The sequence below is a fragment of the Genypterus blacodes genome, unplaced genomic scaffold (assembly GCF_046128005.1).
Source record: "Genypterus blacodes isolate CSIRO-AG114 ecotype Tasmania unplaced genomic scaffold, CSIRO-AGI_Gbla_v1 ptg000156l_1, whole genome shotgun sequence".
NCBI classification, from domain to species: Eukaryota; Metazoa; Chordata; class Actinopteri; order Ophidiiformes; family Ophidiidae; genus Genypterus; species Genypterus blacodes.
Genome location: NW_027466957.1, coordinates 4,357,390 through 4,381,911, shown reverse-complemented (window position 1 = coordinate 4,381,911; position 24,522 = coordinate 4,357,390). Strand labels below are relative to the sequence as shown.

Here is a 24,522-nt window from a genome sequence, read left to right as displayed (position 1 = left end):
ATTTTTTTTAGTGCCTTTATGTTCTCACATGTGTGGATTTGTGCGTGTGTGTGTGTTGTCAGGAGTGTGCCGGAGAGCCTCTGTTCATGCTGTACTGCGCCATCAAGCAGCAGATGGAGAAGGGGCCCATTGACGCCATCACTGGAGAGGCACGCTACTCTCTGAGTGAAGACAAGCTTATCCGCCAGCAGATCGAGTACAAAACCCTGGTACGTCACACTTCAACAGACACACAAAGACATCGCAGAGGCCAACAACACACACAAACACACAGACAAAACACGCGTATGTGCTCTGGTCTAACACACAAACTTTCATTCTGTGTCTGGGTTTTTGCTGTCATGTTGTATTTTTAATCCGTAATAACAGAATGTCACGTTTCTCAACAATTTGTGCATTTTATGAGAATATTCTGAAAAAACGTTTTTAGATAATTTACCAGTGCCTGTGGAGAAGAGTTTCTTCCTTCCCATCTAGGAAGCAAATGTACTAATGATCCCACAGGCTTGAGTGTTGGTCCAACATCAGGTTGATTTTCTGTGGAGATAGGAATACATCAAAAAATCCACATATATACACACACACACACACACACACACACAAGCACTCCAAACAGCCAGCATGTGACATGACAATGCTCTGATTGCTCTGACTGGAAATTTGGCTCATTACGTGCTAATACCCCAGCAGAGCTGGAAATTGGTGTCCCGCCGAAGGTGTGAAATTAGATTTCAGGATGCCAGCAAGAGAGGAAATGGTTTCTCAAAGCTCCTGCCATGCTCCAAGGAGAATCTAATGAGGGCGAAGCTTCAAGCTGGACCCAGAACCAGACAGTAACAGAGCACCTCTAACCTCTTCCTCTGCCCCTACCTTCCCCTCTCTGATTTCTCCCTCTCCTATTCTCTCTCCTCCCATCTGTACATTGCAGATCCTGAACTGTGTGAATCCAGACAATGAAAATAGTCCAGAGATTCCAGTCAAAGTGTTGAACTGTGACACCATCACCCAGGTGAAGGAGAAGATCCTAGATGCTGTTTACAAGAACATGCCCTATTCTCAGCGTCCCCGTGCTGTCGACATGGACCTCGGTATGACAAACACACTCATACCCCCATGTGTATGCACACAAACACACACAATCCAGACACTCACAGATGCACTTGGCAGGTGTAAAGTCCTTCACACCCACAGATTAATGTATCAGTGAGAGAAAAGCTAGCCATGTGTACAGATTATCAGTGCATTAGTGTGATAAAAGCTGTGTTCAAGCAGCCAAGCCAGGCAGCCTCAGTGTGCTGCTGCCAGGCCTTCTATCAAACTGACTGACAGTGTGCGGCACATCTCGCCGTCTGGCTGATTTCGCTGCCTGGTAATGCCAGTGAGAAACAGTAGATTGAGAAAAAGGGAGCGTGCATGTGTCTGTGTGCGTACGTGTTTTTTTTGTTTTCTTTGCATCTGTGACGTGTCTGTCTGGCTGACCCAGGTAAGGGCTGACAGACGGACTCGCCAGCCTCACGCCAGGCTCCACTCCCACGCAGTCTGCCACTTCCATCCCCGCCTGTCCACACCTCCCCACCCTTTGTCCAGGCCCCCTCGCCCCCCCCCCCCTTACTTTACTTGGGCAAGGAGAACAAAAGCACCCCTCTGCTCGCTGCAAATCAGTTTGCCTGTCACTCACTGCTGTGGCTCTGTGACCATCTTTGTCTCTTCTTCTTTTCTCTTCACCATTTCTCACCCTTTATTTGTTGCCTTGAAACAACGGGGTGCCTGTGTAGGCATGGGTTCTTCTGTCCTGGACTTGGGCACTACGTTGGTGTGTGTGTGTATGGATTTATGTGCTGTCTGCAGACCTGGGTGTTGGTCCATCGGTTGTGGGTGGATGTTGTGCCAGGAACATCATGGTGTCGCCTGGCAGAGGCACAAAGTAATAAAATCCACTCACCAGAGGAGAAAATCAATGATCACTCCCAGCATGGGAGCCACAATGGCCGTCCACTTCCTCATCAGCACCCTGATTGTCATTTCATTATCCCACAACAAGCCGTCAGCTAGTGCCCTCAACCTGTTTGCCCCTGCTCTCCTTCTTTCTTTCTTCATCATGTGCTTTCTACACCCTGTCTGCTCCACTATCCACCTCTTCATTCTGACCCCGACAGAACTACTGCTGCGTATGCTAATAGAATACCATTTCCACTGGCACAAGTACCAATTAAATCGTGCAACCCTGCCCACATATACATCTGGAAATTGTTCGTGTGTAATGTTTGATTAAGATGCTTGTCAGTCCCAGTCTTTGCGAGAGAGGCATGCATGCTGAGGACTTGGAGTGCTGAGCCCTAACTCAGCCTGTTGATATCTTCTCATTTGGATAATGTGTGTGGAGAGCTCTCTTTGGGTGTCACGGAAAGTGCATGTCAAGAGTGTGTCAATGAAAGTCATGTTTATTCTACCATGTTTCACATTTCAGCGTTAAATGGTCCAGAAGGCATTGCAGAGATTAGGATGTATGCCTTTTTCCAAATCATAGTCTTGATATACATTAATGTGAAGGATAACATTTCACATAGGAACTAATCTGGTACAAACACAAACACATGCATCTGTTTAGAGTAAGTGCAAAGACTGTAAACTAAACTGTGTCCTCAACATTTTGTCCCACAGTGGCAGCATGTATAGCATAACATGTGACTGTCTTTCCACTGAAGCCAAAACTGCAGTGTCTGTTCTAATGCGGCGTGTGTGTGTGTGTGTGTCCTCAGAGTGGCGCCAGGGGCGAATGGCTCGCGTGGTGTTGCAGGATGAAGACATCACCACCAAAATAGAAAATGACTGGAAGCGACTAAACACACTCATGCACTACCAGGTAAATACATCTAAAGCCTAAAGCATAATGTTTTTTCTCAATTAACTCTTCACCCAGTGTGGCCACTCTCCCTTCAATTTCCTGCCGTGGCTTTTAGAATGGAAATGTAACACAAACCCTGCCAGACTTTGATGCTTCCTGCTCCTGACTCGTCGGCAGCCAATTTTCAGTTCCTCATTTGCATGTCCATTCCTGTGATCCAAGTGACTCCCGCTGAACGGAGGACAATTACTGTAGAGGTGTCGCAAGGGATGAACTCTCAGCACCTCGGCCGACACTTCTTCCTCCCCCCCCTGTAGAGATGGAGCTGCTGCAGTCAGGAGGACGGCACAGGGCTGTTATTTGCGTCAATCTCACCCTCTCCCTGTTGACTCTGACACCGACAGCAATTAGTCCCACTGTGATTGCCGGCTTCTGTCTCCTCAGATGCATAGCCTGAATTCAGACTGTACAATTTTAGGGCTTGTGGGCTCACCTGTTGCCCAACATTTAACTGTAATTAAGTTGCGAGCAAAGGAAAAGAGAACAACCGGAATCTTTTACTATTTTATGGTGGTATTTTTAACAATGGAGACATTTTGAATGGAGGAGACCGACGGGAACCTTGGATGTGAGCAAGAAAATTAGCCAGCAAGGGCAATAAACAAGAATGAAGTGAGAAACAGAATCATACTCAGTGCACAGGTCAGCCAGCACTCATTAATCAACTAAAGGGAGAGCAGCTGACCAAGGACATAGTCTGTGCTACTACCTGATTAAGAACGTGGCTTAGTTCTTGTTATGGCTTGTGTTTAACTCAGAATGTTGGAGTCAGGGTTCCATTTTAAGCCTTCTTTCACAAACATAGAAGTCCTTCACAATAGAACTTGGTCCTTTCCGGGTTTCTTTTCAGTCCATCAATTCTTCTCCCCCTTGTCACACTACCTTTCCTGACTTAAGCCCTGATCCTCATCACCCACTGACAGACAATGTGCTTTGGTCCTTTTCCCTTCTTCTTCTCCTGTGGTCTCTGTAGCACATTAATCCTTGATGAGATGCTGCAGTGTGTTGTTTCCACATGTGACAGGCTCCTCCGTTTTGGTAATAGCCAAGGAAGATGCTACAGGGCACATAACAACATAGGTGTGGCCATTTCTCGCATTTGCTCCTTCAATAGCAAATCTGAGGACCCGCTATCGATCATGGATCTAAGTGAGCCTGTGCTGAACATAAAACATCAACATCAGAGAAGACAGCAGGTGGCCACAAGGCAATGTCGGGAAGAGACAGAGCGAGGGGGGAGTGTGTAAGAGGAGAGCAGGATGTGGTGGGAGGGATGAGACCGGGATGGAACAGCATAATCACCAGTGCATCCTAACTGTTTTGATGAGCTGGCAACAGCCGTGGCGCGAGTGTGTCTCAGCACACGTCACACACAGCGCCATCGCCCTGGCAGCTGCGTGAGCGCATCTGGCAGCCCGTCACGACGAGGGAGCACAGATCATTAGGCCCCAGAGTGAGAGAAAAGCTTGGAAAAAATGGTGTCAGGCGACAAAGAAAGATGGCAGAGGGTCTGAAATATGCAGAGTGAGACTGAGCACCACCTTGAGGCTTCGCTAATTCTTCCATATAACAAACAGAGACACCAGACAGGATAGGTATTCACATTTATACTGCTCACAGCCACCCGAGAAACCCCTGTGGTTCTTTATCGAGTCCACAGGGGAAATAACAGTTTACATAGCCTGGTTATGGAAAAGCACACCTACAGTACTCCACGCTGCTTCGGCAAAGTAAGAGATATCAATGCACACGTTTTAAAGCGACTTAAGTATCCAAATACAACATGTTAGCTTTTTGGGACAGGGGAGTTAATAAAACAAACCCCAATGCTTCATACTTCACCTGCCTCGCAAACAAGATGCTCTATTTTTAGACTGCTGACTGTCAGTGAGACATCCAACCAAATGTGCACACTGTACTGTGTATGGGTATGCACACTGTACTGTGTATTGGCATGCACACTGTACTGTGTATGGGTATGCACACCTAAGGTCTACAAGGTCCATCATAGACAGGCAAACAGGAACGTGTAGATTTAGGAATTAGGAGAGTGTTTATCTGATTGCAGATTTGGATTTCTCTTTGTTCCTTCATCTTCTCTTTGTCAAAGGGGGTTTATCATCTGACCTTTTCTGTCTCTTGTCTGTCTTTCCTTCCAACAATCCCGTTCCCCACCATCCTCACTTGTGTTGTTTTGAAGCGTGATGGAGCTAACCTTCCCGCTGCCAAACAGCAACAGGATTCCATAAGCTGCCGTAGCCACGTGTATCAGACATCTTACAGATTTAAGTATGGTTGGAGATGGAGCAGGTCTAACAATCAGGCCATTATCCTGAAATTGTCAGGCTGCTCAGGTTTTTTATGATGATTCATATTGCAAACAAACCCACGCTGTATTCACCAGGGTACAGTGTGAGTAATTAGATTGATGATGTTTGACAAAGTGATGATTTATTACAGGTAGACCTTGGCTTTGCCAGCATATTAATATTTGTTTTGCCTCATACACTTGTTAGGGACACATTGGGGTAGTGTGTGTTTTGTCTTGAATATAACTCCTAACGGCCAGATACCTGACAGTAAAGGGCGAACTGCTCCCTCTCTCTGTCTGGCTCAGACTGCCTCAAAATGCAAAGTAAAGTTAGTCGGGAAACTTCCCTACCCCTCTGCCTGGTGACCTCAGTTTGTCCTCTCTGCGGTGAAGGAACAGGGAGAACAGACAGTGATGACCTCACCAGGGGAGCCTGCCAGCTAGATCTTGTTACCCACCTTGCCAACCAAGAAGGCTGCTCTTGGGGCATTTTGGGCTATTTTCAACAGCCTCAGACAGAATGGATACAACTGCATAGATTTCTTACCATTAATCTAAAGCTGTGGTTGTTTTGGCTCACTAGTCCCACTGCAAACATGAACAAAATCCCCTCATGGACCACACTATTAAGATTTTTGTTCGGCGGAATGGCCAGAATAAATCAATTTAATCTCAGCAGAGTAGAGCACATAGAATTTCAAAATATGTCAATGCTGTGCTCACATGATGTCATCATGTTAAGAACTCTGAAAAAACGGGTAATGAACCATGAATCCTTCACTGTATTTGTGAAGCGAGGGGGACACTGGGACAGGATGTGTTCCAAGCACATAGGCTTAGTGTGTGTGTGTGACATGCGTCAGGTTGTGAGTCCAGGGCAGGTGGAGGACCAAAGGCTGACAGGCCAGGACCAGAGGTGCAGATTTTACAGGGAGGCTTGAGGAAAAGAACGATAGAGGTGACCACGCTCTGCGGTCTGGACTGTCTAATGGAAGGTCTTATCACAGGCAGGACCCACAGCCCTTATCACACCTGCCTGCTATCAACCCCATACTGGATTATCCCTGAGGGGGGAATCTGCACGACTTCAATCATTTACTCTATCACAAGGGCCCATCTTCTGCCGTAACCTCTCTCTGTTAGCCATAAAAATCAGAGAGCGAGAGAGAGAGAGAGAGAGAGAGAGAGAGATGGAGAGAAGCAAAAGAGGGAAGGAGGGCAAATAAGCTGTTTCATGCTCCCCAGAGGAAATGTATCACAGGAATAGCAGTGAAATCTTAACAAACATCTGAGCTGTTAGTTTATTAGCTGGTCGGTGCAGCGTCAAGGTGGGGAGACTGGAGAAATTAGCTTTTGGGGAAAGGGAGACAAATGAGAGGGAGGTGAGTGGAGTTAAGGGAGAGGAAGAGAGAGGTCAAAGAGGCCAGTGATGGGCTGTTACTGGGTTACAGGGGGGGCGTCAGGAGAACGTTTTTCATTTCCCCCTAAGAGGCGTTAGATAGACTCCTATAGAGATCACTCCTATTTTTCAGGAGTCTCTCCAGGATAGCCGGTATAGACCACGTGATAGAGGGATGAGGAAGAGGATGACATGATGTACTGCTAGTTCTCAAGAACAAGGAGGGAATCTGTGAAACTCTTATCACAAACCCAGCAGCTTTGTTCTTCTCTTGCAAATGAGGGAAAGGAGCCCATTGCTGCTATACCTTTGAAAAGAAGCAATGTTTCCACACGTAGTTTTTAAGTCTTCCTTTTAAAACCTGGCATTCGCCTTTTCTTCATTTCTGCACCGGATGCCCTTCAGTTTTTGTTCTGCGAGTCTGCAGCAGAACAGAAATCCCTCCTTAGGGTCGGCTGCAAATGCCAGCCAACATGCTCCTGGCTGTTTTTGGCTTTGGCAGATAAGAAGCGCATGTTTGTCTTTTGTGTTTTTCCTAAATGCTATAATTTTTGGTGTTTTGTTAGAAATAGTGTGACTTTTATCGAATGGCAACGTTATCATTATTTAACAATAGCTAAATTCAGTCACTCAGTTTATTTCTTTTATTCATAAAGAATAAAAAATGGCTGGCAGGAATTAAAGGTGTGTCTGTTCTGTCTGATTAAATGTGACTGTAAGAGTTCCTGCTACCTGGACTGACACTGAATGGCTTAGATCCCTTCAGAGCTCAACCTCATCTGCATACGGCTTATGTGCGGGCGTGGATATGGCATCATGTTCTGGTTTTCTGTCTTTTCACGCAGGTGTCAGACCGCTGCGTGGTGGCTTTGGTGCCCAAACAGACCTCATCGTACAACATCCCTCCCTCTGCCAGCATATCACGCACCTCCATCAGCAGATACGGTGAGTCGTTACACCAAACAAAGCTTTCCTCTCTGTTGCGGCCCGAATCTTTAGTAGAATATGATATTATGGCTCCGAAAGTTGTAATTGATTTTGACTGCAAATGTGTGATCTCATTGCCGCCAGAGTTCAGGCTCTGCACAGACACATCAAAATGTTTTTATATTGGACATAGTTTCATACACGAACAAAGCCAAATCCACACTCCCCAAAGCAATGGCCTGCTCTGTTTGGTGCTCTTTTTTTTTCACTGCAGAGGCTTTGTTTTGTAGTCTTTCTCGCTCTATCTGTGTGTGCTGCAGTTTGCTTTACAGTTCAGGCCCAGGAGGAAGAGGAGGAGGAGGAGGGTAAAGGGATGCTGGGAGAAATCTTCTTACTTTCCAAGCTGCAGTATTTGAATGAAGACGTCTTTGTGCGTTGACACAATGGGCTGATAGTTGCATATACGTACGTGGCCGTGCCCACACACTTTAGCGGTACCTGCGGTTTGTTCAGCAGGGTGCCAAATCTGGTCCAGTGCCAGACACACCGCAGCACCCCACAACTTGTGATTGCTAATTATTCGCCGTGAATGATACTTCACACAAACAGAAAAAGTAGAAGGGAGAATTTTCAAGATCGGGGATGGGAGTGAACGCTGCCTCCAGGCTGCCTAGAAGCAGATATTGAGCTAATAGTGTCTAAATCCCTGCAACCATTTACTTGCTTGTGGTTAAAAAAGACTTTGGTGTGTACATATTGTTTCATAACGTGGAGGGAAATTCATAGCAAAACCTATAATGATGATTTAAGGTGAACATGACAGAGCTCTTTCAGTCATTAATCCCTGTCAAAAACAAAACACTATAAAGGATGTGAAGAGACTGGAAGATGATGGATGGTGTATAAATGATGAAAACTCCAATGCAGTGCAGCAGATTCTAGATAAAACTCCCACTTAAGATTCAGAATCTTAATTTGTCCATTGCCCTCTGATAGATTAAAATGGAATAAGAGCCTTTATAGTCTTAAGGCACATTTTCATCTGTTCTATAACAAAGATCTTGCTGAATAGTTGATCATATCCATGAAAGCACATTGAATGGTCGCCGATGCACTCTTGGATTCTCTTGATTATGGGTGCTTGGGCAGCAGGGCTGGTTGTGTGTAGCATAGACAAGAAGCTCTGCCGACATTATCCAGTCCCACATCAATCACGGGCTGGCACAGCAGGCACAGCTGCAAACAGACACACGCTGATGGATTCATATCAATTTAACATTCAGCGCTTAGCATCTTGACTCAATTTACACTGCCGGCACCCCTTTTGCTTAAAATCAGCCCAGACACACTCCCTTGTCGCCTGGCTGTGTTCTACTGTCTGAGCACTGCAGAGGAAGAAGGAAGTGCGGGGTTGCACTCGGTTGCAGGTAGGATGAAGTAGAGAGCGTAGCGGAGCAATAGAAACCAGTGACTGGATTCCGATTAGACTTTGAAGCCAAGCGAGCAAAGATCCTCAGATCCAGAATCCCGAGGGAGGCTACTAATTAAACAGACTAAAGCAGCGTTGTTCCCATCTGAGGGAAGAGCGGGGAGGGTGAAACATGAGAATGGCAAGAAGCAGAATGTATGGATGCAGGGGGATGGCGTCAGTGCTCAACAGTTAAGGGATCTGTTGATGGACTGACACAGGAAGGGTAAGCAAGTTGAAGGCCCCGGTGAAGGAAAGCTCCGGTGTTCCAAGCCAGGCTCCTCTTTTCACCCATTTGTATGTCTTCCAGGATTCCTGCTCTCAGGGGGGACCACCATGTGTTTCCCTTCCGCCTTCATTACTTTGCTGTTCTATGAAATTATCCAGCGATGCAATTTCCTTCACAGGCCCAGAGCACAGAGGGCTCAGCTTTGTAATGAGTTATAATGTAGAGATGGAAATGAGAGATGGCCCGTGTGTGTGTGTGTGTGTGTGCTTTGTATAAGTGTGTTTTTTTTATGATGCTGCACCTAAGGGAAACATTTTAGATTTACTGATAACCGCTGGTCTCCTTCCTTGGGCAGACTCGTCATTCCGTTACACTGGAAGTCCAGACAGCCTCCGCTCCCGTGCCCCCATGATCACCCCTGACCTAGAAAGCGGCGTGAAGGTCTGGCACCTGGTGAAGAACCACGAACACGGAGACCAGAAGGAAGGAGACCGTGGGAGCAAGATGGTCTCTGAGATCTACCTGACCAGGCTGCTAGCAACCAAGGTAACTACAATGACCTATTGTTATTATTCTGTCCCGTAGAGTTCTACAGAACATTTGTTTATTCACATCTCCTCTTCTTCTTCCTCCAGGGTACACTACAAAAATTTGTGGATGATCTGTTTGAGACATTGTTCAGCACAGTTCACAGAGGGAGCACTCTTCCCTTGGCTATCAAATACATGTTTGACTTCCTGGATGAGCAGGCAGACAAACATGGCATTCACGACACGGATGTGCGTCACACGTGGAAAAGCAACTGGTAAGGAACGTTTTAAAGACACAACAATAACAATAACACCCAAGTTGCTTTATTCATTCATTCATTCATTTTCTGCTTTATTTTCCAGCCTTCCACTGCGCTTCTGGGTGAACGTGATCAAAAACCCCCAGTTTGTGTTTGACATCCATAAGAGCAGCATTACGGACGCCTGTCTCTCCGTGGTTGCTCAGACCTTCATGGATTCTTGCTCCACTTCAGAGCATCGCCTGGGAAAAGACTCCCCGTCCAATAAGCTACTCTATGCTAAAGATATCCCCAATTATAAGAGCTGGGTAGAGAGGTAAGAGTAACCGCCGTTGCTTTGCACAGCATTTCAATCTCCTTGTTTATTTAATTATTTTTCTTATAATACCGGCTTGGATCTTTCAGAAAATTGATTTATAATTCCATTTTATCCTGCCCAGGTCTCTCATTCAAAGCCTTTTGTAGTTAAGTGATATTACAGATGGAAATGTGCAAAGACTAAAGCCTCTTATCTTATTGTGTCTGTGATGCTAAGTGCTGCCCCCTTTCTGTGTTTTCAGGTACTACGCTGACATCAACCGACTGCCAGCCATTAGCGACCAGGACATGAATGCCTATTTAGCAGAACAGGCCAGGCTCCACTCCTCAGAGTTCAACATGCTCAGCGCCCTCAATGAGATTTACTCTTATATCAACAAGTACAGTGAGGAGGTCAGTGGTACATACCTGTGCACACACACACACACACACACACACTGAGTATAGTTCAAAGAGGTTCTAATATATCCTAGGGTCAATATTTTTAATTCAAACCTTTTGTATATGCAGTGAGGTCATTTGAAATTCCCAGACTATTCATAAGTGGTAAAGGTCACTGAGGCCACCTCGGTGTCTTTAGAAGACTTCCCTTAATCCCAGAGGTCTGGTGAGAGTTGAGTTTAACAAGGCAGCATGTCTGATCTGCGGACTAGAAAGTGAATGTCTACAAGCTCTCAGTGTGCCGCTCCGTCCTCTCCCCTGAGCGATGTTAGAGTCGACTTTCTGTTGTGTTAGAGCTCTTGTGAGCCGAATCACAGGCAACACACAGTGGACGCACACATGCACACACTAACACACTGTCAGATCATAGGAAGCATGAAAATAAGAGGGCGGTAGAACGGGAAGAGAGCATTTATGGAGACATTCTGCTTCTAATGTCAGCCCCTCCTCTGGGAAACATTAGGATGACCTTTATGTTGGACCACAGTCTCTCTCTTTCTCCCCTCTCTCTCTTTCTCTCTCTTGTTCTTCCTCTTTCCCTTTCCTTTTGCTCATTACCAAGCATCTCCGCCATTCTCACTCAACTAAAACAGTTTCATACCTTCTGTAGGTGTAGCTATCATATACACACATACATACAGATGTAAGCAAACACAAATATTGTCCCCCTTATTTCGTACACACACACTCAAAGCTTGTACACACTCCCTCCTATCTGCCTCTTGCAAGAGTGTTACGCGTAAGAGTCCTTAACGGTTCCCATTCAGCCTTCCACAAAGGGTTTTCGTGTTCCGCTACCCGGGCCAGAGCAGTCGACTACTTAAATGAATTTGGGAGTCAGTAGTGGGAGCGTGCACCTACATGCAGCGCTACGGATTAATAATAGACTCCTATCTGGCTGATGAGGCAGAGAAGGAGGCGGCGGAGGCGGAGGAGGTGGAAGCGCTCCGCCTGTAGCTGCCAGCATCTAAGAGCACTTAGCAGATGAGTTGAAGATGGTGGGCGGGCAGATAGTAGCTGCAGTCTGCAACGGGACAAACGGAGCTTTGCCGCACCAAGCAAAAAAAGGGAATTAAAATGTTGCTGACATTTTCTGAAATGGTCCAAAATCACTCGACTTTGACTGTGAGGTGGGAGAGGTTGTAGAGTTATAGCAGCGCACCTTTTATAAGGTCAAACTCACGGAAAGGACTGGAGAGAAGCAGATGAAGGCTTTTAAGATCAAAATGACTAAAGTTGGCATGCAACACACATCAAACAGAGATCAGAGGGATATTTTTCTGATAAACAACAGACTTTTGACTTTTAACAGGAATTTAATCTAAAATTTTACATTTCAATGTCTGTGTATTTTTAGCACATTTTGCTCTTACTTGATATTATTTCTTCACGTTTGATATTCAGATGAATCTGAGTCGTGTGTTGCTTGAGCGTTGACATGGAATCGGTCTGACAGATCAGACACAAGATGGGGGAACAAAGAAACGAGTCTGAGTTCCCTTTGAACTCAACTTGACAAATGCCAAATTTACAGAACGGGGCTCAGAAGACAAAACTGGAGGCTAATTTACACATATCGCTGCCTTTTGTGCATTTTTACCACGCATTAAAACAATTCCTTAACCCTAGATCATTAGCTGTGGTTTCTGATCAGGTTGTATGGATGGAATCTGTATTTGATCCCACTTGTGTTGTGTACAGATCACGTCAGCTCTGGAGCAGGACGAACAGGCGAGGAAGCAGCGATTGGCCTACAAGGTGGAGCAACTCATCTCTGCCATGTCCCTGGAGAGCTGAGTGTGAGCCCTACAGAGAGACAGAGAGGGAGGGGGGGTGGGGGACATTCTCTACAGGACCACCCAATGGGCCTGTATTAATTACCTCTCACTGTGGGAACTACAACCACAAACCACACCTGGGACCTCTGTATCCACAGTCAGACAGACACACAGCTGCTTTAGTTTGTAATTTCTACAACATCCGCCCATGCCAGCAGCACCTACGGGCCCACAGACTTGGACAGAGGCCCTGTCGGTGCTCGTGGTGGCATAAGGAAGGAACATCGGCAACCAAGGCTGCAACATGGCTTGTGTTTTTTCTCTTTTTGTCCTTTTCAAGGGATGTGTTCTCTCATTTGGGCAGGAAATTGTGTGTGTGTGCGTGTGTGTGTATATATATATATATGTGTGTGTGTGTGAGAGTGAGTGGAAGACAGAAGAAGATTTATTTTCTACTCAGTCAGATACTCCCATCTGAGTGAGAAACAGAGACAGAAAGAGAGGCGGGAAAGGAGCGGCTCTCATGTTTGACAGCTGAAATATTGCTGCTGAGTTTGCGTTCAGATTCCTCAGATTTTTATTTTTGTACATGTACATTTGAATATTATCAGTTGCAGTTTCAAACATCCACCCAAGGATCCCCTAAACGCCGTTGTATAAAGTATTGCACCACGTGTGGAGTTCGTGTGGCGGTCGAACAGGCGGGGCCCTCGTCCCGCTCTCCTCGCTCCTTCGCTCCCTTGTGACGGGGCCACGGGGTCACAGACTGAAGCCTCGCGTGACTCGGGACAAAAGCTCCTGCTCTGCTCTGCAATCAGAAGTGTACAAGGAATCCAAGACACTTCATCTGAGCATCAAAGGAACTGTGCTCGTGACGGTCACAGCTCAGCCAGCATGCTTGCACCTAAACTGAGGATGACAGAGATGGAGTCTAAACTCTGGTGTCTAAGACTTTCTTCAGCGGTTTGATCATCTGTGTGTACCGATTGATACTTGCCAATCAGTATATGTGAATGTACAAATGTGTTTTTTTGTCGTTTGTTTGTGTTTGTCTCTTTGAGTTTCGCAAAGTTAACGGGGCTTCGGTTGAACTGGAGCTATTTGCAGTTGCTGCGTAGTCAAGGGAACAACGTGCATCCTGGTCCCAGGTTGTCCAGTTGTCTTCAAACATTTCACCGTTACCAAATCACACACTGTGTCCGTCAACGCTCACACACGCAGCTGCTTGGAAGAGGAAACCTAGGCCTAACACCTATTAACCTGGTGGCCGTGGTGGAAAACTCTCAACAATCGCGGTACGTCCCGGGAAACTCCATCCGCGTGTTTGCATGCACGCTGTCACACATCAGAAGTGTTCCAAGGGTGCATCTTTGATTTTTTATCAAGTGCCAATGTTTCACACCGTCGGCATGTTGGCCAAAATTGCGACGTCGGCTGATGGGGGTTATTTTAACCAACCGCCACCAACGTCTTCGCACAGGCTGTAAGAAGCCTGTGCGGGTCTCTGGTTTGACCCAAGTGCCCCAAAAAGAAAAAAAAAAAGATCAAAAAAATCCTTCACTTAATGTGTCAAAGTCGGTTTATGCTTTACTGAGGGAGCAAAAAGCCCTCCAACCGGAGCGGAGAGCCCATCAAGGTCAAGACGTGACATAACTGGAACGGCGAGAGCGAAAAAGGTACGACACTAAAGCAGAGCCCCGAGGGAAACACAGCTCTTCTCAACAGTCCCAAGCTGAAAGGCTGATGTAAACAAATCTTCCAACCTTTCTTAGCTGGATGACTGCAAACTGTAGATTCCTCGGCTCTGGGTTGGTGATTTGATTTTTCTTCAAAGATCTTGCGTTTACTTGTTATTTACTTCGAGTACTTGAAAATAGGTATTATTAAAGGTTTGTACAGTGTATTTTAATTGTGTGTGTTGGCAGCATGATAAACACCATTACTGGGTAAAAGGTGCTTCTTTTCTCTGTGGCCTTAGATACCCACCTGCTTCTTATCTGTATTAGTCCTCCACTCTGGCACAGTCATTTCAATGCTTTGGTGCCCGGCGATGCCTGGCCCGAGTGCTCCTGCTGGGAAACTGGTTTAGTGCGATAAAGTATAAAAGCAGAGGTGAGGAGGGTTCGGCCGGGCTCGGGCAGACATCGTTTCACTCAGCACTCTGCTTGTCTGAACTGTTTGAAGAGAGGAGCCCCTTTAGCTCTCGTCTCCCGCTCTGGCTTTGAAGCTTCTCTTTGATCTGAGCCAGTTGTGTGCACGGTGTGATCGCGAGATGGAAAGAATGGAGAAAAATTCAAAAAACATCACGCTTACGGGCAATGCGAAAGTGTAGGACGCGTTGATGATTGACGAGCTGTTGCTGTGTCCAGCCAGCAGGGGCGGAGGTGAGAGCGGCTGGCCGAGATGAAGGCCCTCCTTAGTTTCCCGGCTTTATTCGGTCTCCTCCGTAAAACATCTGTAGGTACACAGCGGTGCACATACACAAAACAACATTTCTTCCTTTTCGATAAAGGCGTCTTCCCAGTTGCAGTGAATAGAATTGTATCTTCCTCATACCTCACATTGCTTGTCTGGAGTAATGCTGTTTGTCATTTTATCAGAACCTAAATGCCTTTTCCTTTAGCAAGGGATGAAATGCGTGTTTATGAGTCCTTCCACCTCTTAGATGAGCAACCCTGTATTCAGAAAGTGTGTGATGAATGCAGTCAGCAGGACACAAATTGGTTGAGAGTGGCTTTGATTTTCCACTCAAATCATTTGAATCAGGACGTTTCCTTTGTGTTGTGTTTTTTGCATGCATATTTGTCCGCGCTTTAGGCCTGCCTGTTCTATATTGATCCATTTCATCATTAGTCCAACTGCGATTTCCTTTGAAAGCCTTTTGTCCCAAGTCTTAAATCATAGCGAAGTGCACCTTTTTTTTTTTTTTTTTGTGAAATATCTTTTTGTTACAAAAATAACAGCTTGTATTTATGCTGTGCACTTATCCCTGGTAAGTTTCATTCAGTTTCAACTGAAATGAGGACACTTTGTTTACTCTTTCTGCAGCGCGGAATCCCATTTGACTGCCAGTTATCTGAGATATTGGATAGGTGACCATCAATGTGACTTAATTTCTGATCGCTAAGTAAAGATGCTTTGTGCACTTTGTTGCTCTCAGCGTAACGTGTTTGCCCAACAGGTGGCGCTGTGGCTCGACCGCACCTGTCATCTCTGTATGAAACCAATACTTGCTTTGCATTCTTTGTTGGCTATACGGCGTTAGACACAGGGATTGAATCCAGCTCAACCAATTACTCTCAAAATATCACCAAGTATAAAGTAAATAACCTTCCATTTAAAAAAAAAAAAACATTGTAAGCAAACCCTTTGTAGACACTGGAGTTCTGTAAAATAGTAATTACTGACGATGATGATGATGATGATGATGACGAAGACGACGATAATAATAATAATAATGGCTGTCTGTTCTTGTTGTTTTATAAAAGTGTTGTGAAAATTGTAAGAAATTTAAAGTATTTAAAAAGGTTGTTCTCTTGTTTTTTTTTTATTTGCTTTGGTTTTGTTATGATAATATATTATTGTGTACCTATTGTAAATATGAAGCACACCTATTTTGCAAGCCAAGGATTCACTTTGTACTGTTGTTATATATAAATAAACTTTGCTGGTTAAAAATTGCATAGAGCTGAAATTTGTACTCCTGTCTGTTTCTTACTAGTTCAGGAAAAACTGAGTGACACAAGTCAATAAAAAGAGGCAATCATTACGTTTAATACCACTAAGTAGCACAATATATTGATCGTATGGCTGCCATCCTTTGTAGCGCTGGTTTAAGTTCTGCATTTCTTCAAACTCACCTTGTGGCTGGAGGCAAACAGACTAACCTGTGACTCTCACATGGGGAATTGTGGTCATTTGTCTTCATGCAGTCTATTAACTCAGGATGGCCTCACCTTCTCTACAACACCGTGGGGGGGCCGCATTCACTTTAGGTTAATAAGAATGGCATAGGGCCAAAGCGTGTTTAGCTGGACCGGAATGCCATCGCCATGTATATATTGTGCGTTTTGTTATTTAATGAGTTTCACCTAATGATCTGAAGTTAACTGCTAAACTGCTGGTGTGTAAGCTGTGACATCCATAACAGGCTGTTCTACAGGATACTTAACATACATACACACACAACAAACTCTTCCACCGCTGCTGACCAGCTCCACCTTATACAGAAGCTAAGGAGAGGTCATGAGTGAAAAGGCTCTCCGTGGAAAACGTGCTACTACTCAACCCTGTCTTGTAATAAGTGCATTGTGCAATATGTATTCTATATTTTGAGTCCTTGGGCCACCCCTGCTCCAGGGGAGGCCTAATCCCTGCTGCCTCTAATCCTGTACGGCTGAGACCAATTCAAGCCCACATGGGATTTAATGCCCTGTAATGCCTTTACAAGAAGTTGCATAAAGCTGACATCTCATTCGTTCTGGTTAGGATTCAGCCTGGATTACAAGGATAATTCTGAAATAATTAATGTGAGTTGGCAAAGGAGGATGCCACGGGTGATTTTCAGGCCCCATTTCTCTACGAAGTGGTTTATTAATTTTACAATTAAATAATCTGTGATACCTTGTTGGATGCCATCCAGGTTTGATCCTGACCCAATCATCATCATCATCATCATCATCATTTTGAATGAGCACAGTGGCGTGAGGCTAGAACTACTTCTATTATCCCGAAGGGGTTTGGTGAATCCTTTCTTCATCAATTAAAAAAAAGATGATGAACCTGATCTTTTATGGAGAAGAGAAGCAGAGGTCGAGCTCAGCAGATCACCGGAATCAAACCGTGGAGAAGTGAGGGAGGAGGAGAAGGTGCATAACAAGGAAGGTAAGTGAGCAACCACTTTTGACAGAGAGGGCATAAGAAGACGCATTACGGCTAAGGAGCACATGGTGGACGAGGTGCAGGTGGTGATGGAGGTTGGACTGTGAGAGATTGTGAGCGAATGGGAATCCAGATTCTCAGTACAGGATCTATTTATAGTCTGACTTCCTGCTGCTGGATCTGTCATTCTTTGCATGCTCTGAAGCCTGACTCGTCTGTGAGCCTCCATCTCTCTCTCTCTCTCTCTCTCTCTCTCTCTCTCTCTCTCTCTCTCTCTCTCTGTCTCTCATTATAACCCCAAGGCACCACACACCGGCCACGTCTGTGTGCGCTCTGCATAACTCACAGGTCAGGGGCTCATTCAGCGGCGTGCGTTGCCCTCACAGGCAGACGCACACCCACTCATGACACACATGGTAGGATGCTTGAAAAACACTGTGCACACATAAGAGTTCACAAAGACAGCGCGTATTGTGCAGGGCAGACAAAGTGCATAGGTGTTGATAGCTTGGCATCATCAGAGAGGAACACACCTGCCTCAATCCAGATGTTAGGGGTCAAAGTTATGCCTGAAGAAAATTAAGAAGCACCTAAATGATGCTTCATCAAGAATCTAGAGGGAATTTAAAGTTTAACCCACAATATTTTTGTTCTGATTTATGTTCAGTTTGGACGTGAAGAACTGAAACTGCTAATGCCGAGAGTGCAACCTTGACAATTATGAGCAATCAAAGCTGTGCTGCTGGCACGGCAGAGACACTTCATGTGTCCTCAAAATGATGATTGCTCTCACAATTGTGTCCTCAACCACACAGAAAATCTGTTCCGCTCTGAGGACTCTCTTCATGTGCTCTTTCAGGTCTTGACTTGCGGGGTGGAGCTCAAATTTTGCTCAGCATTTTCCTGCCATACACATGTGACCAAATGGTACTTTTAAACAAAGTCCCCTCAAAACCCTAATATTGTTATCCCCAACACCTATATGCAGATTGTTGGTCCTAGCAGGTCCATTTGCTGTTATATTCATCGTAACCATAAGGTGGCAGTGTTGTGAGAAACTTAAGCAAAGTTTCTAGCGAGCCAAAGAACCAAGGACAACAGTAATCTGACCCTGTGTGATGCCTCCTTCATTCCACAGACTTAAGGTGCAGAGAAACTCTCTTTCCTCTCTGCACCTTGGCTGCTTCTATCAGCAGATGATGCTGATGATCAGTGTCTCGCTCTGGACGCGACTCCTTCTTGCTCCCTGAGATGGTAATGAGACTCTCTCAGCAGGCCTGCTGACAGCCTCCTGTTGTGTGGCCGCTTCGATTTTTAGCTCTGCACAGCAAAAAACAAAAAGGTGCTTGTCTCTGTGTGTGTGTGTGTGTGTGTGTGTGTGTGTGTGTGTGTGTGTGTGCGTGTGTGTGCGTGTGTGTGCGTGTGTGTGTGTGTGTGTGTGTGTGTGTGTGTGTGTGTGTGTGTGTGTGTGTGTGTGTGTGTGAGCGGTCCACGCCAACTGTGCCTCCAAAAAAAGTTATCTTTTAGCCATGCAGACATACAGGGACATTAAAATACACCACTGGGTTATGAAGAGCCCACATATTCTTATTGTGTGTGTGTGTGTGTCACACACAGGGACGCAAACTCAACTACCATGATGTTGTCAGGCACAGGGCGCAGGTGAGAAACGCCTGCCAAATTTCCCTAGTTGGACCCAAATTTGCATATGCAGATGTTAATTACCACTGGAGCTTGTACAGGCCAATCCGCAGGCTGCTGGAACAGCTTGAGCATCTCTCTTCCCCCACAGGTCGTCGTTTCCACGGTTACTCCCTCAGCTGATAATAAAGATAATCACCTCCGATTTCCTTCATGGCTCATTTTCTCCTGTTCGCTTTGAAAGGCCAGAGCATCGCTGTCTGATTCTCCACGCTGAGCTCTTATCAGCGTCGCAGAGCCAGGACGGAGATCTGGGGCGGGGGCCAAGCCGACACACCACCTGCCACACACTCACCAAAGGGGACAGTTTCATTTAGTCAGGGTCTTGGATATGGAGGGCTAATGAGTGTGAGATCAACTGGGCCTGGTGTATTTGCGGTTGGAATAAAAGCTCTGATGAGCCCTGGGTCAGATCAGATGAGCTCAGGTGATCAGGTTATCTCACACACTGACAGGTTCAGATTGGATTTGTGTCCCCTCTAGATGTTGACCTCCAAATCAAGACCTAGACCACCGTTCCTTGAGTAGAAAATGGAGAAAACAAACACAAACCATTTCCAGATGTTTTTGCACCAATTCTGGTTTTCATTTGTCATAACAAAGCAAAAATGTTTAGGTTTATACAACACTGGCTTCTTTTTTTAACCATAGTCTTTTGTCTGTAAACATGGTCGGTTGCACACTGTACTTTCACACTTGACACTTTTGAAACCAAGCCATCTGTTATGAGCACAGCCAATAGATCACACACTCTCTCTCTCTCTCTCTCTCTCTCTCTCTCTCTCTGCGTCCGCCCCCCCCCCCCCCCCTTCTGCCACCCTCCTCCTTTCTGCTTCCCTTCTTGTGTTTCCTTGAATCCATTGTCCGGGTAGGGAACGTGCCCAGGATAGCAAAGGCTCGCATTTGGCACACTTCTTTGAGAATTATTTAAGGCTCAGGAGTTTCTTTTGAATGAATATTTGATGCGGAGGACCTGAGCATCTCCAGTTGAGCCCAGAGCAACACTTCAGAGAATGACAGGGGCAGAGGTGTAGAGCTCCCTGCTTCAAATCACGCATGCACACAAGCACACCTCAGTATACTGTACACACACACACCACACACACCCGTATTCTCATCGCCGACACACCCAAAATACCCCAGACATTTTCATGGGTTATTGAATTCAAAGGCTATTTCATCTAGGATGCATGTTGTCTGGCACATTTCTTTTGTTCACCATCTTTTTTTTTTACATCCCTCACAAATCTGTGAGAGAAAACATTTTTATCTAATTTCCTCACGACTGGGCCTCGCCTGTCGTTTGTCTCTTGCTGGATGTGTGCCGCGTCGTTGGGTTCATGTTTGTGTTATCAGTCATTTGAGTTTTGCACAAATTAGACAAAGATGAAAAAAATAGATCTTTTTTTTTTACACCTTTTTTATTTCACCACAAGAGATCAGGATTGAGTCATTCAGAAAGCTCTTCCCTCTGTGACCGGCATGGATGCATAGAAACGTAGTGTTACATTGTCCTCTAGTGGTCAATTCGTGAAATACTTACATCTTTTAAACAAACAAAAAACATCAATTTCAATGTTGAAAAATTTGAATAATCTGAAACATTTTACATTAACGATATATATATTTTCTCATCTTTATATATTGGATGGTAGATAAGATAGATAGGTTCCGTACATGTGTATATGAATGTTTGTTTATGTGTTTATATTGAGCTCTATCAGGCAGAAATGCTACATGCCAAGGTTATCAAGGTTAACACTTCCTTTGAAATATCACTGATCCGGCCATCAGTGTGACTTGTATGAAATGCTGCTGACAGATCGAAATAATGAGAATCTTATCTACCTCATGTCCTGCCAGAAGCCTCACAGTTTATCAAACACTCCGGGGATGCCGATATTGTATTAAGACGTCCTGATCTGATATCATACAGACAACATTTTTCCATTGTCTATGCTCCCTCTTATTTGTGCTGTCCTGAAAGTTACACCCAGTTAAATTGATGGATGAGACAATACTATGGTATTTATTCACAATAGCAACAATGACAGTTTGCATAATATGAATAACAGTAATGAATAACACATGCTGAGGATATTGCTGAACATGATGCTCAAATATACTGAATGGTTATATTCTGCTGCTGTTGTTCTTCCTCCTCCTCTATTTTTTGTGCTGTTGCACACTGTTGATGCAATTATAGTTCTAAGATAACTATTATTATAATGGATTGACAGGACAAATGTATGCGGCAGTCATATGTGTTTATTTGAATGAACTTAATGCTTGATTCTCATTCTCTACAAACACAATATTGTGTATTTTATACATTAATATGCATAGATCCACAATAGTACATTCAACAAAAATCGTGTAGCTTTAAAGCTCCAAGGCTTATCATTGAGAATCTGTAAGACCCAAAGCAGTCCCAACCTTCACAAGCCTCTCAACCTTGAGCGTAAATCACTTCAAGATGTCTACTGGCCAATCAGAGCCAATTATGGCTAGTTACAGGCCTGTAGAGTAAGCCCTTGAAAAGAGAGAAGGAGGGAGGGAGGGAGAGTAAGGGAGAGAGAGAGAGAGAGAGAGAGAGAGAGAGAGAGAGAGAGAGAGAGAGAGAGAGAGAGCATGTGTGTGTTGTCCACATGTTTTGAGTTGGGATTTTCCCCAGTTGTATTGCAACCCCGTTCTGTTAGTTTGTGTGATATTGTCTGGTTGTGGTTGTTATGTATCTGAATGTGTGCGCGCAGAGCTGCCTACACATCTGTATATGCAGCAGTTACACATGTGCGTGTTTTGTGCATTGGGCTGGGCCATCAGGGATCATGGGATCATGATTTTTTTCCGAACAATAGGAGTATGCTGCCTCCAGAGGCAAATACTAAAGGGGAACATCTGTGTGGGATCAAGAGGATGGACTGATGAATTTAAGTGGGAGGAGACAGGGAGGGAACAACTTGGCATTGCTCTCTTTGTTTTTTACAAATAACGCTGACCTTCAAATCAATAAAACAAGCAGGCCATGGAGGAAAGAACAGAATACTGCAGACTGCAAACTGCTAAACTATCTCCAACACTGCAAGCACGTCAACTCACTCTGGTATCGGTGCATGATTGATTCAATGGTTAATTTTATTTTTCTGATCCAAATCTTGTTTACCTCGAACCATTTTTTGGATTTCCCAGAACACAATGTAATAACAGTCGAGGTCCCTGTTCCTCTTTCCTGCCTGCTGTTGTCTTTTCCCCTTGTGAGGACTTTCCACGGTGATATCATTTGACATTTCCCGAGGATGTCTTCAATAGCTGCAGGTGTGGCGGAGAGGGACGGAGCTTAAGGATAATTAAGAGATATTTCCATTTGATATTGTACTTTTCTCCTGCAATACTATCACAGATGAAGACTCAACCCCTATAATATTGCTGTGTTCTTATTAAAACCTTGTATCTCAACCACACACACTCTGCTGTTTGGTTGCACTGCGCTCTGTAATCTGACCTGAAAGCATGAAAATCGGCGTGTTCGGTTTCAGAAGAATGAATCTGTCTTCAATTTGATTTGTTTTCAGCATTTCTGTCCAAATGTTGCAAAATTGAAAACATGCAGCCATTCATACTCGTCTCTCCAATTGTAGTGAGTTTGGTTGCTCATGCCTAATCAGATGTACCTGGCACAGATGAATGCATTGATAATTTAACCGTCTGACTTTAACCTTACTTCAAAACATTAATACTAATATGTTTGTGCTTTTTCCCACCACTGCTTCTATACGATCTGACCGTGATGCATCTCCTCTTCACAAAATGTACTTTTATTGTTACCACATGTGTTTCTGCACACATAGATCAACTCCCGGCATTGGTCCAGAGTTCTGTGTGTTGCTAGAAGTCAAACTATGTCCATCAAGCCTGCCTGTGTTGCTCTTTCCACGCATCTCCCTTTGAGACCGGACACTGGCGCTGCCATGCTATCACGGTGCGGAAACCTCTGGCCAGGTCTGTCCAGTTTCACACGGCCTTATATAACACGACAGGGTAAGCGAGCATCAAGAAGGAATGTGAGACAGGGTGACAGGTCAATATAAATACATTTCCGTGTTTGCGTTGCCCGGGGTTTGGGGTCGGAGCTGGTCGGAGCTGTCTATACATCCCTGCTTCCGGTGTAGAGTGGATGTTAGGTATAAGTTTAGGACACATCATGCAGAGAGAATGGCAGGAAACAGGAGAAGGGTTAGATGCGAGGGGAGTGAGAAGGGAGGAGGAGGTCAACAGGATGATGATGAGGAGGGAGAGGGGCCGACTGAATGAGGACAATGAGATAGAAAGAGAGAGTGTGTGGGTGGGGTGGTGGTGAGGATTTTTCACGTTTTTCCTTTACCCCATTAATCAAATCATCACTAGTGCCTTTGCCTAGGCAACCTGTTCACACTCTCACCCCGTGTTCACCCCCCAAAGCAACAATCACGAATGAAGAGGAAAGCAGGACAGCCCAACTATGAACAAGCTGGCCAGATTTGTTTGTTGGGAAGAATTAGTTGATTGTAGCGCAGTTGCAATCTCAGCCCTAAATAGATAGGATGACCTTCCCTTCAGCGCCCCTGATTGCATAATATCATTAAGTTCTTATCAAGGGTTTACAAGTATCGCAAATTCTGTGGATGTAAACAGATCCTGAGTCAAAAGAGGGATAAATGACTGCATAAAGCTCAAAGTAAAACATCAAAGTCCGAGTGAGCTTTCACTGCTTACAAGTTGAAGAAGAAGAAACGGAAATGAGGCCATAAACATCAACAATCTGTAAACTGAAACCATATTTGAGCATGTTAGGCTGTACAGTCATATGTCAGTCATGCACACATGATGTAAAAGTGAGCAGGTTAGTTTCTCTGCTGCCATGTGACCTTCTTGTGATGTCACCAGTGTGCTAGACTCACAGCACAGAGATTCTTTGTGCATTTCAACCAAAATAAAGTGAAAGGGCAAAATCAGGAGGAGATAGAAGATCGCCGTAGGGAAGGAGGGAAGGGATGACGAAGGAGGGAAGGGAAGACGTGGAGGTTAAATTCCCCAGAAATCCAGCCCCTGCTGGGCCGAGCTAATCAGAATTCTCCAGCTTGTTTCCCTGTAAACGGACACACAGGCACAGAGGCACACAGGCACACAGACACACATGCACACAGACACACAGGCACACAGGCACACAGACACACAGACACACAGACACGTCACATTTTCATAGAACCATAGAACAAGAGTCAGTCAGTCTGTCTATGTATGGAAACATACATTATACTGTCCTGTCCACTTGTATGGCCTCATACTCTGGGCGTGGCTTTTAGCTATTAGGAGCCGTTATGTTCCATTTTGTTCA

General features: G+C 45.0%; 1 protein-coding gene across 1 annotated transcript in view; it reads left to right on the top strand.

Annotated features, from left to right (window-relative positions):
• Window positions 1-16,248, top strand: part of plxna2 (plexin A2) — a 146,334-nt gene extending 130,086 nt beyond the window's left edge. Inside the window, exons 24-32 of the mRNA XM_076166804.1 lie at window positions 63-209; window positions 929-1,088; window positions 2,760-2,863; window positions 7,461-7,560; window positions 9,595-9,785; window positions 9,875-10,044; window positions 10,133-10,345; window positions 10,590-10,740; window positions 12,490-16,248. Of these exons, the coding sequence (XP_076022919.1) occupies window positions 63-209; window positions 929-1,088; window positions 2,760-2,863; window positions 7,461-7,560; window positions 9,595-9,785; window positions 9,875-10,044; window positions 10,133-10,345; window positions 10,590-10,740; window positions 12,490-12,585 (1,332 nt within the window). The 3' untranslated portion in view covers window positions 12,586-16,248. The remainder of the gene's footprint in view (window positions 1-62; window positions 210-928; window positions 1,089-2,759; window positions 2,864-7,460; window positions 7,561-9,594; window positions 9,786-9,874; window positions 10,045-10,132; window positions 10,346-10,589; window positions 10,741-12,489) is intronic.
• The last annotated feature ends 8,274 nt before the right edge of the window (window positions 16,249-24,522 follow it).